Source organism: Sinocyclocheilus grahami, unplaced genomic scaffold (genome assembly GCF_001515645.1).
Source record: "Sinocyclocheilus grahami isolate Dianchi unplaced genomic scaffold, SAMN03320097.WGS_v1.1 scaffold42.1, whole genome shotgun sequence".
In the NCBI taxonomy this organism is placed as follows: domain Eukaryota; kingdom Metazoa; phylum Chordata; class Actinopteri; order Cypriniformes; family Cyprinidae; genus Sinocyclocheilus; species Sinocyclocheilus grahami.
The window spans coordinates 2,213,170-2,231,497 of record NW_015505221.1 but is presented as its reverse complement, the minus strand read 5'-3'; the positions used below and the strand labels follow the sequence as shown (position 1 = coordinate 2,231,497).

Below are 18,328 nucleotides of genomic sequence, written 5' to 3'. Positions count from 1 at the left end.
GAGTAATTTGTGCTTATTAGTACGGTTGAACTGGATCATCGAAGGTCAGAAGCAAAGACATTGGTTAATAGAATGGGATTAAATACATAAAGGATATTTGTGTTATTAATTCTTGCATTCTTGCAGGTTTGCGTCATATTCTGAGTTGCATTATTTTTATTCATTTTGAGGAATACTGAATCCTTGTTTTTGATGAAGGTTTGCGTCATATTCTGAGTTGCATTATTTTTATTCATTTTGAGGAATACTGAATCCTTGAATCCTTTTTTTTGATGAATTAATGCATATTCATATTTATTTTAGAACAGTATTTTACAGTAACATCTTCTGATTTCTCTCAAAATGGGGACAGGAGAGCTGTCAATCAATAAATTGAAGAAAAAAAAAAGTAACTTGCGTTACTTATTTGAAAAACTCAGATATTCTCTTGTAAATTAAAAAGTAATCGTTACTTGAAAAAAGTAATCTGATTACGTTACTTTTACCCCCATACCCCCAACACTGATGTCATGTATTCAGATATATTTGTAATTACACATTTGAACAGATTTAGTTCTAGTTTTAAAACATTAAAACATATTTACTTAAATGCAATATTGGAAACACTAAAGCACTTAAAATTAAGTGCTTTAGCCAACACAATAAAATATGTGTATTTCTTTAAAGGGAGAGTTCACCCAAAAATGAAGATTACCCCATGATTTATTCACCCTCAAGCCATCGTAGACGACTTTCTTCTTTCAGATGAATCGTATCAGAGTTATATAAAAAAATATCCTGGCTCTTCCAAGCTTTATAATGGCAGAGAGTGGTAGACCTGTCACGATAACAACTTTTTGTTGTGCGATATATTGCCCCAGAAATAATTGCGATAAGCGATATTATTGTCATTTTAAAGACCATTTTATGTCACTGAATATATAATCATAATGTAACAGCATAATAATGCAACAAACTTTTAATTTTTAAGAATATATAGATCATGGCAATTAAGTATCAAAATATTAGATACCTTAAACTTGAATAAATAGTAACTAAACATTTTCCAACAAAAAGTGCAAAGTAGAAAAAAAAAAAAAGAAAAATGCACAAATAACTTGTATGGCGATTTTTTTCATCTACAGATTTTTCCCAGACCTTCTTTTCTCTGTAAATTAAGGGTGCACACGATTGCTGAAAAACACAATCACTACTTAGCAGTCAGATGTCCGCATGCACAAAGGCACAGATCCCTAAACAAGACCATATCTGCAGATGAAACTTGGTTTGTAGAAGCATTTTAAAAATTTGAACAAGTACCTCATGACTACACCACGTTATGTACAAGAAGCTGCAAAAGACAGGCGCAAGTGGAATGTACTAAACATGGTGACATTAATTTTTAAGTAAATATAAGTAAATTATATTAAGTAAATATAATGGGCGATATATTGCGTCACCAAAAATTATTGAGGTCATGTACGTGTATAAATCAATATATTGATTATTGCGACAGGCCTAGTGAGTGGGTGTTTTTTTTTTCAACAGTCCAAAAGAAGTCCAATAAAGCGCATCCATCCATAAAAAGTTTCCCACACGGCTTCGGGGTGTGAATAAAGGCCTCCTGTAGCGAATCAATGTGTTTTTGTAAGAAAAATATCCATACTTAAAACTTTTTTAAACCGTAATCTTTAGCTTGCGCTAACGGTCGAACGCGCGTTCATTCCGGTGGATGATGTAGGACGTAGAGTAAGGTCCGGTGAGAAAATGTTCATTTTTGGGTGAACTATCCCTTTAAAGCATGACAAAAGAATATTAAAATGTACTTCATTTTATTATATTATCTACAAGTACAGTTTTTATAAAATATACTTTAAAGATTCGAAATACACTACAAGTGAACGTTCAATACAATTAAGTAAATATTCAATACCATTATCATGTGCATGTTATTCCAACAACAACAACAACAAAGATTTATTTTTGGGTAAAATGTAAAAGTTTTCGGTAAAATTGTGGAAGTAAAATTTGCATGCTGGCAGATCTTGTAATATGAGGAATGTGAGGAAGTCATGTGGAATAGAGGCAATTATGTAGACTGTAGTATTAAAACACATGGAGTTGACAACATTCCTGACTTGTCCTTTCAGTCATGGAGCAAGCGAAGCAGGAGGCCTTTGATCACGCCAGGCTGCAGGTAATCAACGATGGGTACGAGAAGGCATTTGCATGCATCAATAAAGGTCTCACAGAGGATGAGGTGGGCCACAGTGGAGAGGCGCTAAAACTGTACCGGCAAGGGCAGCAATACCTCCTAAGGGCTCTCAGTGTTCCCTCGCAGGGCATGGAGTGTGTGGGTCCCTCCTGGGAATCGGCTAGGCAGATGCAACACAAGATGCAGGAGACCCTCAACAACATCACCACTCGCCTAGCCATGCTGGAAACCAGCCCAGACCTCAACAGTGTCTCGGATAGCAGTGCAGCCCCTCAGAAACTCTACCCTGAAGTCCCAAAGGTCAAGCCGGAGAGGCCGACTCCACCACAGATGCTCGCTTCCAACGGCGGGGTTGCAGGGGCTTCGGGTGGGCCTGTTCCGGTCTCTCCCTCAAATATGTTAAGCGACCAGCCTCCTGCATACACCCCTCAAGCCGCTGATGGACACCTGTCCATTTCCTACGGCACTGACTCAGGCGAGCTCTCCCTGGTTGGCGATGAGTTCTACAGCCATACGTCTAATTCTACTCCACCTCCTCAGTGTCTGGGGGAGGATGGAGAGGAACTCTTTTTCCTTCCTCAAGGGGTGCAGATCTTCTTTGTTACACCTGAGGGGCAAGTCAGTGCTCCCTCTTACCCGGGGTACCTGCGCATTGTAAAGTTTACCAGTGAGCTATCAGAAAGGATTCCAAACAGGCCACCCGCCTTCCTACAGGTAAGAAATCACAAGCTGTGTTGCTTAGTTATTCTTCATATGCCTGAAAGAGAGAATCTCACAAAGAAATGTCCAGCTTGTTCATATTCAACACAATAAAAAATATATATAAATATTTTTCATTCATAATTTTAATGTCAATTAAGCAAACTTTCTGCACAAAATCTAATTTTTTAATACATTAAAATATTTATTTTTAAAATTAATTTCAGTACAACAAATTTTAAAGAAACGGGAAATAGTGAAATTTATAAATGAAATTTATATATATTTTTTTAATTACTATTTTATACGTTACTAATTGACGTGCTAAATTCTATAAACCAATAAACGCACACACACACTCACATTTTTTTCTTTTATTTAGAATTATTATTATTTTTTTAATGTTAAAATAGTCTTTGTTGTACTAAATTTAATAAATGAAAATGTATATAAATACATTTAGTAATTTTAAATTCTGGTTGAATGACGTAATGAGAAAAGAACGGTCCAAGTAGACTTGTTTTCAAGTCGTGGTGTCTTGTAACCTACTTTCACAACCTTTTGTCTGGCTCTAAAGCTCCCTGCGCTCTTGAGATGGTGTTGTACTTAATGAGGCCAACCTCATCCATTGTTTCTTAACAGTATCATGTGAGTGTATGCTCACTGCTTACATCCAATAGGCTTTCACTGATTGATGCCATCCCGGGAAAGCCCCAGTCATCCGGTGGTCCAGTGTTACAGAATGAGCTTAATGACCTGATGGTGTTTTCTTGAATTGTTTACCAACATGAGATAGAATATGAACAACCTGGTTTAACACAATACATTTTACACTTTGAACGCCACTCTTCTGTTGTTCTGTCATAACCTTTGTTAATATTGCGATATTCTGGCAAATGTAAATAGACAGTAATGTAATCATCACAATATGAGATAATACAGGTTACACGACTTTGAACACCACCTTGATGTTGTTTGTGATAACGATTGATAATATGCTTAATAACACAATTATGAAATCATCACAATATGAGGTAATTTTATGGAATGTCTATATTGTATGTAAATATAGAGTAATAATATAAAAGCCTTGGATGACTTCTGGACCCAATCAAGGCCCAAAGTAAACTAAAATAAAGAGTATCATCTCTCCACACGGACATTGAGGTCATAGATTAGCTGTGTCATGAGCTGAATAAAGAGCCTCCAGCTGCTGTGCTTTAGGGTTTGACTGTAATCCAATTTAATGCTAGCAGTCACGAGGACAGGATGAATGAATCCAACTGCAGAGCTGCCCACTGTCTCAACTTTGGGAGGAAATCCAGGACTGGACTTCAAATTCTGATCCTCCCTAGAGAGCCACGGGTCTATTTCCATTTATAACTTTTCACTTGATAACAACTCAGTCCATTACATATCTACGGAAAAGATACTGTCAGCAAGCTGCATCTTTTAAGATTTATTCAAATGTTGGATGACAGGCAATTTAGAATCCAAAGCTTTGCAGTCATGTGATATTTATTTATTTATTTATTTTTTTGAATGTCGTAGCCTACAGTATAGTCTAAATCAGAAAGTATAGTTAAATCAGAAATGGCCTTTCAAATTAATATTAATAAAAATTCCCTTAAAATGTCATTTTAAAGGCCTGACTTTACAGATCAAATAATAAAAATTCTTATTGAATAATTAAATCCTTTAAAATCCTTATTTGAAGGGTATATTATTATAAATTGAAAGGAATATATCATAATGAGAAATGATATTTGTATATTTTTGATGAAGCATTTTACATAAATTATTCAGTAAAACTTTTATTTCATCTGTGAAGTAAGGCCTTTAAATTCACATTAATAATAGTCCCTTAAATTGTGATTTTAGAGGAATATATTAAATATATTAATGGAATATCTTAAATGATATAGGACACATTTGTGTATTTCAAATAAAGAATTTTCATTAATTATTATTCAGTGAGAATTTAATCTGTAAAGTAAGGCCTTTACAATCAGATTTTTAAAGGAATATTCATATTAATTTAAAGGGATATATTAAAATCAGAAAAGTAATTTGTATATTTTTTGATAAAGCATTTACATGAATTATTCAGTAAGATTTTTTTATTATGTGATCTCTATAGTCTACTATAAATCGTACTTTTGAGGTGGGAATGTTTAAGCAGATTAATATTCGGTAATAAGTATGTCCAGTTTAGTAGGACATGGTCCTGAATCAACATCCTCATGCTTATCAATTTTTATTGCCTGCGGATTCTGGTGGCTTTTGGGTAAGTGCCAACCTTGTGGCCTGGAATGACATTCATACAGTATTAGCCAATAGCTGCCCTCTAATTGTAGGGGTAGGTTAGAAACTAGACCTGTCCTCCTTGAGGAAACCACACTTATTTTTATTTCTAATTTCAGGTTTGTGACTGGCTTTACCCCTTGATGGCCTCTGATTCCCCAGTCCTGCTGTGCAACACGGGGGTGTACATGTTCCCTGACATGATGGCTCCCACCCCAGGCTCGTATGTTGGGGTGGTCCTTTCTTCTGAGCTTCCCCAGAAGGAACGTGAACTCTTCCAGAGCGTTCTTTCTCAGCTGACTGACCTGCGTGTCCAGGTGAGCTGTCCCTGTGTCCCCTCACGTCCCACCTCAGAAACACAGGGGTCACTGACTCGATCCCCGCAGCTTTGAATATTAATTCCAGTATCTCACTTGTTGTTGCCCCTATTTGATGTGTTTTTTTAGTTTTTCTTTTTTCTTTATCACAACAGACTAGAATCAAGAATTTAACACTGTGGTAAAACCTTTATGTACTTTAGATGCATGATATTCACTGTTTGGAATGGCCTTTAAATCAGATTTTTGCATGTTGCTCATATGCATTGGGCACATATCATATACACACTGCATCTGCCTGTCTCATTAACCCTTTTTCTTTACAGATTTTTGGTGTATTTGAGAGTTTAAAAGATTTATTTAAGGTATTAATGCATTGTAATATCACCGAATGACAAGTGCATTTGGGTTGTGTATATTTATGCTCTAAAAAAGGAATGCCAACACAACATTTTTTAGAAGTTTTTAACTTTTTTTATATAGAAGAAACTCTAATGTCCTTGAAACCAATGGAAACTTAGACATTTCCAAATGACATTAGAGTGCTAGACGTTTTACACCTAATGCATAAAATGTGCCCTTATATGAGAGAAAGACTCCATGCACATTAATGGTCATTAGTACTCTCTGCCAATAATCAAAAATAGTGAAAAAATAAAACATTAGATAAATAAATAAAATATATTAAAATTATATCATATTTAAGTAAAAAATACTTTATTAAAATACATATTTTTATAAATTAATCTTTTTTTTCCTATAATAATATTATTAATATTGATATTATTTATACTTTTATTTAATTTATTGTTTTTAATAATAATAATTACAAAATAATAATGATTTGTCCCATTATTATGTAATTACCATACCATGTAAAAAAAATCACACTTATTTCACCTTCAAGTGTTTTCATGTGCTAGATGGAACTACGGTATCTTTTATCATTTAATGCACTTGACACTGGTCCTTACAATGCTTCCATGCTTTCTGCTGCTTGCACTGCCTCTAACGCTGATATTCATAAGCGTTTCACACATTTGGCTTTTGGTATAATGTTCATTACTCATGAAAAAGTTAGCTTGCTTGGCCTGTGCTTTTGAGCTGGCACACTCCCCTGTGCTTCCATGGATAGAGAGCATACTGTAGAAGGAGAATTAATTAGCTGTAATGCTCTTAGCAAACCAAGAACATTGTTGTTTCCCTTCTCACCTCAGGATAGTGGGGAATGAGAGCACTTTCTTTTTTTTTTTTATTCATTTTTAGTTGCATTATAATAAGTCATTATCCTGTTCTAGTGGTTATGTGAGTCAGAAAAACATTGTTCATGCTTTTAGAAATCATTTCACTGAGCAGCTGCTGCTGAGTTTGGAACCAAGTGTCGCAGTACCCTGTAAAGGAGGGGGCGACGACAGACACATCCATTGTTGTGGAAATAACAGGTTGTTGTAGCAGATCATGCTGACTCACTGGCTCAAGTGTTTCGAGACAACAAAGAATTTTTTTTTTGGCAAATGGGGAAAAATCTGAAAGCATCCCCTCCTTGTGTCATAAACAATACTGGCTAATGTCCATATAGTCATCCTACAAGTCACCATTTGCTTTTAGTAATTGCTTGAGCCTACTTCTGCACTCTTTATGATGCTCTGTTTTAACTGTTGCCCGCTATCCTGTGTCCCCAAGGCATCAGATGGTGCAACCGATACCATTAACCTGGGTCAGAAGGTGCCGATGCGGCCTCCTGCAGCTGAAGCAGCACCCCCTGCTGCTGAGGAGGAGAAGGTACTTCCTGAATGGAGCGAGAAGGTGGCTCAGGGGGTCCTGACTGGTAAGAAGAGTGATCTGATTCCCTTAAATGAGGCTTAAATGTAAAGAAAGGTGTGCATCATATTCATAATACTATTCAAAAGTATGGGGTGGGTAAGATTTTTATGTTATTGAAAGAAGTCTCGTATGCTCACCAAGGCTGCATGTATTTGATTAAAAATACAGTAAAAACAGTAGTATTTTGAAATATAATTACAATTGAAAATAACAGATTTTATTTTATTATATAAAATGTAATTTATTCCTGTGATGGCAAAGCTGAATTTTCAGCATCCATTAGTCCAGTCTTCAGTGTCTCATGAAATCTTTTGTAATTAAACTTTTGATCAATTTAGTGCATCCTTGCTGAATAAATATATATATATATATATATATATATTCACTTTTGATCAATTTAATGCATCCTTGCTGAATAAAAGTATTATTATTTTTTTTTTTAATCCGACTGACAAAGTTTTGATTCAACAGTAATTTTGGATGTCTTAAGTAAGAAATTAAATGTAAAAGTTTATCATAACTTCTCCTTACACCATATAGAAAACTTGTAAAGTTATCCTGGCCTTTTTGCATAGCAATCATTTCAGAAGTGAGGGGGACAGAAATGTCAAATGTAATAATAATAATATTTATTTATGTATGTTTGTCTAATTGACAAAAAAAACTTTTCTTATGTCTTACTTTTAATTGGCTAAGAAATAAAATACACTGCTGGACAATAACCAATAATTTGTATTCTTTCATATTTTTGATGATATATTTTCCTAATGACAATTTTATAATTATGATTGGTTTATATACTAAAAACACTTTTTCCATTTTTAAAAATATATTTTATAGCTTCTGTAATGTAATAAATGCTATGTCAGTTAGCACTGTATCATTCATATACTTTATTACCTGGAGAAGACTTGAAAAACACACATAAACCATATATTGTTGCAATCGTTTATCGTCTTCAAGTTATGGTATATGCTTGTTATTCAGTTAAGCTACAGCGATAACTGGATGCCTTTGTATTAGGGATTTCCTGGCACGTCAAAATTTATTACTACTTCTATGAGTCCATTTTTGACTGAGTATGAATGAAACATACACTGCATGAGAGTGTTGAGTGCTCCGTAATGTTCACATTGTTTTGGATACAAATAAAACGTATCCAAAACAATGTGACTATCTTGTCTCTCTTCATTTAAATCTAGGTTTATTCACACTGGCCCTTGAAAACATCTACTTGAACACACTTGCCCGAAAAAAGTGCAGGGGAAGAGTTTAGGTTTTATTAAAAGTCAGGGGAACACTTCCCCCACGTATTCTATGCCCATGCTACAGGGAGCCACCGCGGAGGGATGAAAGAGCCGCAGGTCGCCAACCCCTGTACAAGAAGAACAGTTGTTGCCACCAAAACAGTGATGCTGTGATGCTCTCCTTATTGTATGAAATATATCAACAGGGGCTTCATGGCTGAGCTGGGGGTTGGTGAAGGGGGCTGAGTACACAGGCAAAGCCATACATAAAGGTGCAACCAAACTACGAGAGCACATCACTCCAGAAGACAAACCATCCCAAGTCAGCCCTACGGTAGCCAAAAGCCTCCATGTGACCAAACAAGCCACAGGAGGAGCAGTGAAGGTCAGCCAGTTTCTTGGTAAGGAAGTGTCTTTGTAAATTCCTAATTTTGTTGATAATATTCAACAAAGATGAGATTCACTTTATTTATGTTCTGTTCTATTTCAGTGGATGGGCTATGCACAGTCGCTGGACATGTTGGCCGAGAGTTGGCACCCCATGTTAAGAAACACGGAGGGAAGCTTATCCCAGAGTCCCTGAAGAAAGACAAGGATGGCCGCTCCAATATTGATGGTGCTATGGTGGTTGCAGCAAGTGGAGTTCAAGGTGAAGTTAATCATTTCACCCAGAAATGATTCTTTTCTTGGCTGTTTTAGTCACACTGATGTCAATTACACAATTACATTATCTTATAGGCATTATTGATCAGATGATTAATGGGATTTATTAAGTTCTTTACACATAACAAATTGACCATGGAGCAAAAAAAGCCATCATATTATAGGATAAATTTATTACAAATACTAAATGGTGTCAAGAGCCAGTAAATTGTGCTATTATCCATTTAGTGATTGATAAAATACCATCAAAAAGTTTGGGGTCAGTACCATTTTTTTTATGTTTTTGAAAAAAAGTCTCTATGCTCATCAAGGCTGCATTTATTTGATTAAAAATACAGTAAAACAGTAGTATTGTGAAATATAAAAAAATACAGTAAAACAGTAATATTGTGAAATATAAAAAATACAGTAAAACCGTAATATTGTGAAATATTATTACAGTTTAAAATAATTGTCTACTTTTTACATTTATTTTACAATTGAATTTATTTCTGTGATGGCAAAGCAAATATTTAGCATCAGCCTTCCTTGTCAAATAATCCTTCAGAAATCGTTCTAATATGATTTTATGCTCAAAACATTTCTTATTAAGCCTCATATCAATATTGAAAACAGGTGTTGAAACAGTGATACATTTTTTTCATGATTTTTTGATGAATAGAAAGTTCAAAAGAACAGCATTTATTTGAAATAGGAATATTTTACTGTCACTTTTGTTCTTGAAAATTAAATAATGCCACAATTTTTTTTTAACTGTAATGTTTGATGCTCTATTTTGTCAGGATTTGCAACGATGTGGACGGGGTTGGAGGTTGCAGCAAAGAACATTGCAAAGAGTGTTGCTGCAGAGACGGTTACCACGGTAAAACATAAGTAAGTAACTACACAAGGGTCTTATTCCACCTGCTTTAAAGTTCATCATACCAGTGTTTTAACTGCATTTGCAGTTTCTCACCAGTAACTTTGATCAGAAAAATAAACTGCACTCACGCTAGTTTCTTTCCCGTATATTTGTTTGCAGATTTAGGGGTCTGGAGAACATTTCAGACACCCCAAATGAAAACAAGTAGAAACATTTTCCCTGCACCCTGTAAAATGGCTGTAATTAGTCACGAGCATGGCTAAAGCTCATTTTGGTCTGAATCAGTCAGCGCTTGCACGCATTGCTAATGATTTATAGGACATAATGATTAAATCACTTCCGTTAGCATCTTGTGTTGCTGTGTGCAATGATCCACAGCTCAGTGATGGAATGAATATGTGTTCCTAACAGCCAAAAGTAATTAATCTCATTGTCTTTATTGCCTTATTTTTCTTAACTTTTGAACCTTTTAAGCCTGACTTTAATTATACTGTTGCATCAACAGAAGGTTTTTCCGGGTTTTATCGGATGGCAAACATAATTATCATTGTAATATGACTAAGATGCATAGTATTTATGCTACCGTTCAAAAGTTTGGGGTCAATAAGATTAAAAAAAAAAAAATCAGGAAGGAAGCAAGTGAAAGTAAAGACCTTTATAAATATTTCTATTTGAAATAAATGCTGTTCTTTTGAACTTAATATTCATCAAAGAATCCTGAATAAATGTACCGCAGTTTCCACAAAAAAATATTAATCAGCACAACTGTTTTCAGCATTGATAATAAGTTATGTTTCTTACCAGCATATTAGAATAATTTCTGAAGGACCATAAGACTGGAGTAATGGCTGCTGAAAATCTGCTTTGCCATCACAGGAATAAATTACATTTTAAATTTTAAAATGTATTATAATAGAAAACAGCTATTTTAAATTGTAAAAGTATTTCACAATATTACTGTATTTTGAATCAAATGAATGCAGTTTAGGTGAATATAAGAGACCTCTTTCAAAAACATATATAACTAACCTCAAACTTTTGAATGATAGTATCAATTCTTTTGTATTGTACAATTCATTAAAATGAAGGTTTACAATTTAATGTTTAAATCCTTCCAATAATTATGCAATATTTAAAAGTGGAAAATAATGGTGATTTCCATTGATATAGCTCATAATATCATAATGTTTTTTAATTCTAAATTTTTTTACAACCATTCTTCCCTTTCTAACTGTGCTTAATATTGGCCATTTTGAATTCAACTTTTGCACATCACAAAAATAATTTTTTCTATGGCATCTTTAGGATTAATTTTGCATTTTAAATCAAGTTCAGATTTTTCTCTGTAGAAATGACTGAATCCCTGCGTGTATGTTTAACTGCTTTGCTCTGCTTCGAAAATTGTCCATGTCCTAAACATTCCATTCCATTACCTCTTTCATCATCTGGGTTATCTATAATCAAGGTATGGGGCGGAAGCGGGCCAGGCCACAGATCACGCTGTCAACTCAGCCATCAATGTGGGCATCACCGCATTCAATATCGACAACCTGGGGATCAAGGCAATGGTCAAGAAGACTGGCAAAGAGACTGCCCATGCCATCCTGGCAGACTATAAAGTCCAAGAGCCGAGCAGTCAAGTTGAGAAACATAAAGACCAAAAGTAGAGTTTAGATTCAGACCTCTCGTTTCAGGTGTCCATTTTTAAGAGCAACCCAAATGACTGATGAAGTGGACTGATCCTTGTCCAGTTTTTCAATGAATGCTTTTGTTGTTATTTGTGACTGACACTGAAAGACGTTCCTAGAGTTAATACAGTTAGTTGTGCCGTCATTGTTACCTTTTTCACTGTGTCATGGGGGAATTGGTAAATGCACTTTAAAAAATCCCTTTCCAAGCTGACTGACAGCCCTGCTGGACAGTATTCCTGATCTTGCCTTACACTTCACCAGCTAGTTACTTAACATATCACCAATTTTGCTCAAAATAAATCTTTAGTTTTGCATGGTTTGTGTCTTTCAAATGGACCCTTGAAACAAAGTACAAGCCAAAGGTGGACTTAACGGTTATACCATAGAGCCTTAACAAATATTATCTTCTTGTATTTAAAAATACATATATAAAGCTTTAATTAAAATATATTCTAAGAATGCTTTATGATAGCTGTTTATATATATATATATATATATATATATATATATATATATATATATATATATATACGTACACATACATATACAGACAGACCTGTTTGCTCTTGGTACTTCAGGATTTTTTTTTTTATGTTTTAAAATATTAAAAAGCACTTTAACCCCTACTAGGAACAGACATGGACATTTCTTACAGATGACGGGTATTAGGTTTTCTTGTGTATAAATGCAATAAAAATATAATTGCACTTGCATTTGGAGTATGATATAGAGGTCAGATATAAGAAATCTGTTTATTCAGAAGCCAGAAAAATCTAACTTTTTGGGAAATGTTAAAAATGATAGTATTTTAAAGTTTAACATATGTATGTAATATGAATAATATAATAATATTTTAAATGAATGAGGCTTATATTTAATATTAACTGCATTAAACTGTAAAATGTCATATATTAGAAGTCCTCCCATTGTAGATATTGACTCATAAAACATCTCTGTGCTTTTTCCCCCTGTGAAAACTGTTGACAATGGCTGCACTTTTTCTTTAAACTTGACTACTGACCGTGTTTCTATAAGTTATATATAAATATAAGCTTGAACTTGACTTCCTGAAAGCATTAACAGTTGTATTAAGAGTTGTTAATTCTTTGTGTCTGTCTTGATGCATTATATAGGTCTCATTTGAATGTGTGGACAACATAAATAATGTGTAAGCATCAAGTTTAACCACAAGTCAATAGATTTGCTCAATGACAAATAATATAATAGCCTATGGTTATCTGACATAATAAATGAAACATTTAAAACATATTGTTTTGTATGTATTCTAATTTAAACACAGTTTTATGTGTTAATATTTGTTCCATTCCATTGCTTTGAATTAATACATTCATTAAACCTAGCCAAGGCGCTAAAGATGAGGTCAAAGCTTGGTCAAAGTGCCATGAATCAGCAACAATTCACTTCATTTTATTGCGTATTAAATGCACTAAATATTATTTTCTGTATAATACTTACTCAGCTGGCCTTCCTGTGAAAATCGAACTGAATTATAATCTTGTATCTGGTGCAATCATTTATTACTTTTTCCCCGATGCATTGAAATTTAAGTGTATGCTGCCATCTAGAGTCATACTTTGTAATAACAAACTCGGTGGAAGAAAATTTGCAAATACATAAACTGTTCTTGTTATGGCTGGTACTAAATGCAGTTGTGTGTGTATGCAAATGAACTTTCTCTACCCATATTTACATCTGCTGTGAAGGTGATGTGTAGGTTTTAACTTCGCTTGTACAGATAGATATTGTAAATGTGGTGATATCAAATCTTTATTTTTGTTTTTATTTTGTAAATAACAGTCAGAGGAAAATTGGAATCAAGAAGTCCTAGTTTAAGGTGAATTTCTTTTTTAAAGTAATGTATGCAAAAATGAGCAATAATTATAAATAGTAAGTTTTACTATTTTACACTAACAGTACAGATATATAATAAAAGATTTAAGATATATAACAATCTATAATTAATAATTATAATATAATCTGTAAGTTGTTAAGTATTTATTTAGCAATGTTATATAACAATAATAAATATTTATAAAAAAAACATTGTGATACACTTGTATTCTTAGTAGTACACTTATATCCACAAATGTAGCCTATTTTTGTATTACAAAATCATAGAAAACCCTGCATCTTTTGGCATTTTGGTATAAGGGTTTCGTAAGTGAATTTGAAAATCATAATTTGCTGCAGCTATAAATTAAAAAAAAAAAGTCTCTTGATCATACTGTTGAACTATGAAAAATAGGCCTAATTGGGTCTAGAGTCAGGTCTCATTGGTGCAATAAAGGATCTAAGTAACGTAATTCGTTTTTATGGAGTAACGCAATATTGTAATGCATTACTTTTAAAAGTAACTTTCCCCAACACTGGGATCTACCTTGGTTTAGGCAGACAATAGTGGATGTGACTGGATTATATGATGACTCAAAGTTCAGTTCATATGCTATCATAGCTCATTTATTTTTATTTATTTACATTTATAAGTCCGTTTGAATAGATCATGTACCGTTGAATTGTCTCTGCTGGACTGCAAGCGGCGCGGGGCAGTCTCCTTCCCACCCGCGAGGACCTGCATTTGAGACAGTCGAGGTGTCTAGGTAGGCAGCTCATTCATTGAGGTCCCCCCTCCCCCCCTCAATACGACAAAGGCTGCCAGTCTGCATTGAAGCGAGGGATATTCTAACCTAAAGAGCGAAAGGGGCAGACAGACACCGGCTGCAGCCCATCCGCCCCATCCAGCACAGCAGAGCACATGATTCTCCTCTCCTCCTGCTCTTAAAACCATCTCTAGCATCCTCTGGAAGAGATGACAAGCCATTAGATGTGTGCTTTCATATCGACTGTGCTCATCGGATACACTCGCACAAGTAAGATGAATATGCTTTTTTGAAGCAAAATGCACCGCACATTTATATTTATTAGTGCATTCATATCGCCTTTTAATTGATGAAACATGTAATCACGATTTCTTCATTGTGCTTTCCCTTTGGGCGTATTTAAATAACTTGAATATTAATTATTAAAATATATTATGTTATAGCCTATAATTATAAAACAATAACACATTAGCCTATTTAAAACATATATTGAACATTTTCTATAATGTCTTTTTAATTCTATGTTATTTTTGTCAGTTGGATAAGCGCACGGAAATGTACATTTCCAGATGCTTATTTTATTATACAGAGCATAGCATAATGTGCAATAGGCCTACTTATTAACAAGTAGGCTATATGCACAAATACATTTTTTATACAGGGGGGGAAAAAGTCGGGTGATATTCAGAATTAATGCAATTATAATTTTAACATTACTCATCTATCCACAATTTTCCACAGAGATACTACAGCCCCGGGTGTTGACATGGAGCTGGAGCATTTCGATGAACGGGACAAAGCACAAAGATACAGCCGTGCGGGTTCACGTGCGAACGGCCTCCCGAGCCCCACGCACAGCGCCCACTGCAGCCTGTACCGAACCCGGACCCTACAGGCTCTGAGCTCGGAAAAGAAAGCCAAGAGGGTCCGGTTCTACCGCAATGGAGACCGGTACTTCAAAGGGATTGTGTACGCTATTTCCAATGACAGATTCAGGTCTTTCGATGCTCTGCTCGCAGACCTCACCCGCTCCCTATCAGATAATATAAATCTGCCTCAGGGCGTCCGGACCATTTATACCATTGACGGGTCGAAGATTACCAGCATGGATCAGCTGGTGGAAGGTGAGCCTGGGTGTCTGTATATGGAGGTTTAGGGACACCAGTATCTTTTGTTTCTTCTTGTTCAACTTGACATACATGGTCAACTGTGCATTAGATCGCATGTGTCGGTTTGGATTTGTACCTGTTCTCCACATGAAGACAACAGGCTGGAAAATTCTGGTTTTGGAGCTAGTCTAAAGTGGTTATTATTAGCTGTCCCAAGAAAGACCACTTTAAACACTGACAACCTGCTTGTAGCTGGTTTATTGCTGGTACTAGACACGTTACTATCTTAAAATGAGACTTTCCAGTGGTGCATTCTTTTTCTGATGATATCTAAAGCCATAAAGAATCTGAAAACCAATTAAGACCGGATTTGCTCTTTAAATAATACATACCAGTGTTTAATTGGTCATTTTAATCCATTTATTCCTTATGCTCTGATGTGAATGGCAGTTATGACTCCATCAATTAATGTCATGTGAAGTGAAAAGCTGTGTGGTTGTAAGAAACAAATTTATCATTCAGACATTTCAACTTTAAATCATCGCTTCTGGCCAAAATACAAGTCCATAATCCATAAAATTGCTTTCTTCAGTGAAAGTACCTTCGCTGTTGCACTCTCACATCAAAATCCAACATGTTTGTTTATAACTGTAGAAAGCCTGATCTGTGCACATTTCTCTCCTGATTGAGGCAACTTTTTAACCGAAGAAAGCAATATTGTGGTTAGAGGACTCATATTTTAGCTGTAAACAAAGGTTTGACTTTTTTTATTACAAACACACAGTTTGTCTTTTTACAAGATGTTAACTGATGGACTGTAGTTATGCTTATGACGTAATATAAGTCATATATGGATTATTGTGACGGCACCCATTCACTACCATTGGTGAGCAAGTGATGTAATGCTGAATTTCTCCAATTGATGTTTTATTAAGAAGGTTCAGGATGAGCACGTTCAGATAATCAATCAGTTCAGCACAGGTGGAGCTCGTCTAGAAAATCAACTTAACTAGAATGATATGTATATTAATATATATACAGCCTACTCACCTCTGTGCCAGGACAGTTTTCAAGAGTATTTGGATAGATCAGTGGACTCACTGTATTTGTCAGAAGCCCGTGGATAAGGAGATGCTTGTGGTGCATAAATGACACACTTCAGCTTTAAATAAAGCAAAGCTAGTCTCCTGACTTTTACCTTAGTTAGTCAAACAAGATGTTTTTTGAGCGCCCTGCACTGGTTTCTCTAAAGGTGAGGTTGCTCATACATCATCATCTCAAAGAGGTCAGTCCGTTCCTCACTCTCTCCTTCTTCAGTGACCTGCTTTTTTTGCTCAGTTATTTGGTGAAACCATATTTAGAGTTGCTAGAGCTGTACTTGTTTGTGTTAGAAGAAGTTGGTGGTAATGAGCCAAAAATGAGTACTGTAAATGAAATGCTGGGACTACTTTCAGACTTTACTTTTAAACAAACATAAAATAAATGAGTTTGCTCTCTGCTTTAGAATGTAACAACAAAACATTTATTTAATGCTGTGATCCAATTCCATTTATAAAAGAGAATTTTGATCTGGTTTGAGTAGATACAGTACATTGGTATGCATGTAAGAAGAATGCTTGTGGTTGTTATTCTGGTTTAGTGTTATTTAGTATTATTTATATACCATTATAGTATAAAAATTGTGAATGAGCTATACATGTATATATTTATATAGTATTTTCTTATTTTGTAATATTTCTATTTAGCTTTAATTTATCTTTATTTCAGTTTTCATAAAATTCTACTTTTAACTTTATTTTTTTCATCTAATATTTATATATATTTCAGCTTTATTTTAGTTAAAAGGAACAACAATGCTCTGATAATTTTTTCACCGACAAGACTTGACATTTTTGACTATGGGACAGTTTGTTTGGAGCAACCTGTGACAATGACATGTTTTACTTCTGGGCACAATAGTCAAATCTCATGAATCTCTCCTGCGCTCTGAACCTGCAACCTTGCAAGCTTATATTTTAATGCCTTACGCCACCCTATTGTCGTGATTTCAGTATTTGCTCTTTGCTCATCAAGTGTTGCTGTTATTTTGCTGAGATATGAATTTCCCTAGATAATTTGCGTTTATGTTGCTTGAATAAGAGCAAAAGAGATTGATAGGGAGATAAAGGTAAATACTGTAGGATGCAGTATATGATACTATTATTTGGTTGAAAGAACTATTTGGATAGATCAGTGGACTCACTGTATTTGTCAGAAGCCCGTGGATAAGGAGATGCTTGTGGTGCATAAATGACACACTTCAGCTTTAAATAAAGCAAAGCTAGTCTCCTGACTTTTACCTTAGTTAGTCAAACAAGATGTTTTTTGAGCGCCCTGCACTGGTTTCTCTAAAGGTGAGGTTGCTCATACATCATCATCTCAAAGAGGTCAGTCCGTTCCTCACTCTCTCCTTCTTCAGTGACCTGCTTTTTTTGCTCAGTTATTTGGTGAAACCATATTTAGAGTTGCTAGAGCTGTACTTGTTTGTGTTAGAAGAAGTTGGTGGCAATGAGCCAAAAATGAGTACTGTAAATGAAAAGCTGGGACTACTTTCAGACTTTACTTTTAAACAAACAAAATAAATGAGTTTGCTCTCTGCTTTAGAATGTAACAACAAAACATTTATTTAATGCTGTGATCCAATTCCATTTATAAAAGAGAATTTTGATCTGGTTTGAGTAGATACAGTACATTGGTATGCATGTAAGAAGAATGCTTATGGTTGTTATTCTGGTTTAGTGTTATTTAGTATTATTTATAT

At 34.8% G+C, this 18,328-nt stretch overlaps 2 protein-coding genes across 5 annotated transcripts in view; both read left to right on the top strand.

The window, feature by feature from the left end:
- spart (spartin) overlaps positions 1-12,266 on the top strand; it is a 14,944-nt gene extending 2,678 nt beyond the window's left edge. The window contains exons 2-9 of one of the 4 annotated variants that reach the window (XM_016268019.1): positions 2,130-2,908; positions 5,317-5,514; positions 5,841-5,879; positions 7,198-7,342; positions 8,792-8,986; positions 9,076-9,234; positions 10,031-10,121; positions 11,576-12,266. In XM_016268019.1, the coding sequence (XP_016123505.1) occupies positions 2,132-2,908; positions 5,317-5,514; positions 5,841-5,879; positions 7,198-7,342; positions 8,792-8,986; positions 9,076-9,234; positions 10,031-10,121; positions 11,576-11,777 (1,806 nt within the window). In that variant the 5' untranslated portion in view covers positions 2,130-2,131 and the 3' untranslated portion in view covers positions 11,778-12,266. Of the gene's footprint in view, positions 1-2,129; positions 2,909-5,316; positions 5,515-5,840; positions 5,880-7,197; positions 7,343-8,791; positions 8,987-9,075; positions 9,235-10,030; positions 10,122-10,269; positions 10,743-11,575 lie in introns of those variants that run through there. The other 3 variants (XM_016268021.1, XM_016268020.1, XM_016268022.1) reach the window with 3 other exon arrangements.
- Positions 12,267-14,491: 2,225 nt separating this feature from the next.
- Positions 14,492-18,328, top strand: part of LOC107582281 (serine/threonine-protein kinase DCLK1-like) — a 32,227-nt gene continuing 28,390 nt past the window's right edge. Inside the window, exons 1-2 of the mRNA XM_016268048.1 lie at positions 14,492-14,689; positions 15,161-15,543. Coding sequence (XP_016123534.1) covers positions 15,186-15,543 — 358 coding nt within the window. The 5' untranslated portion in view covers positions 14,492-14,689; positions 15,161-15,185. The remainder of the gene's footprint in view (positions 14,690-15,160; positions 15,544-18,328) is intronic.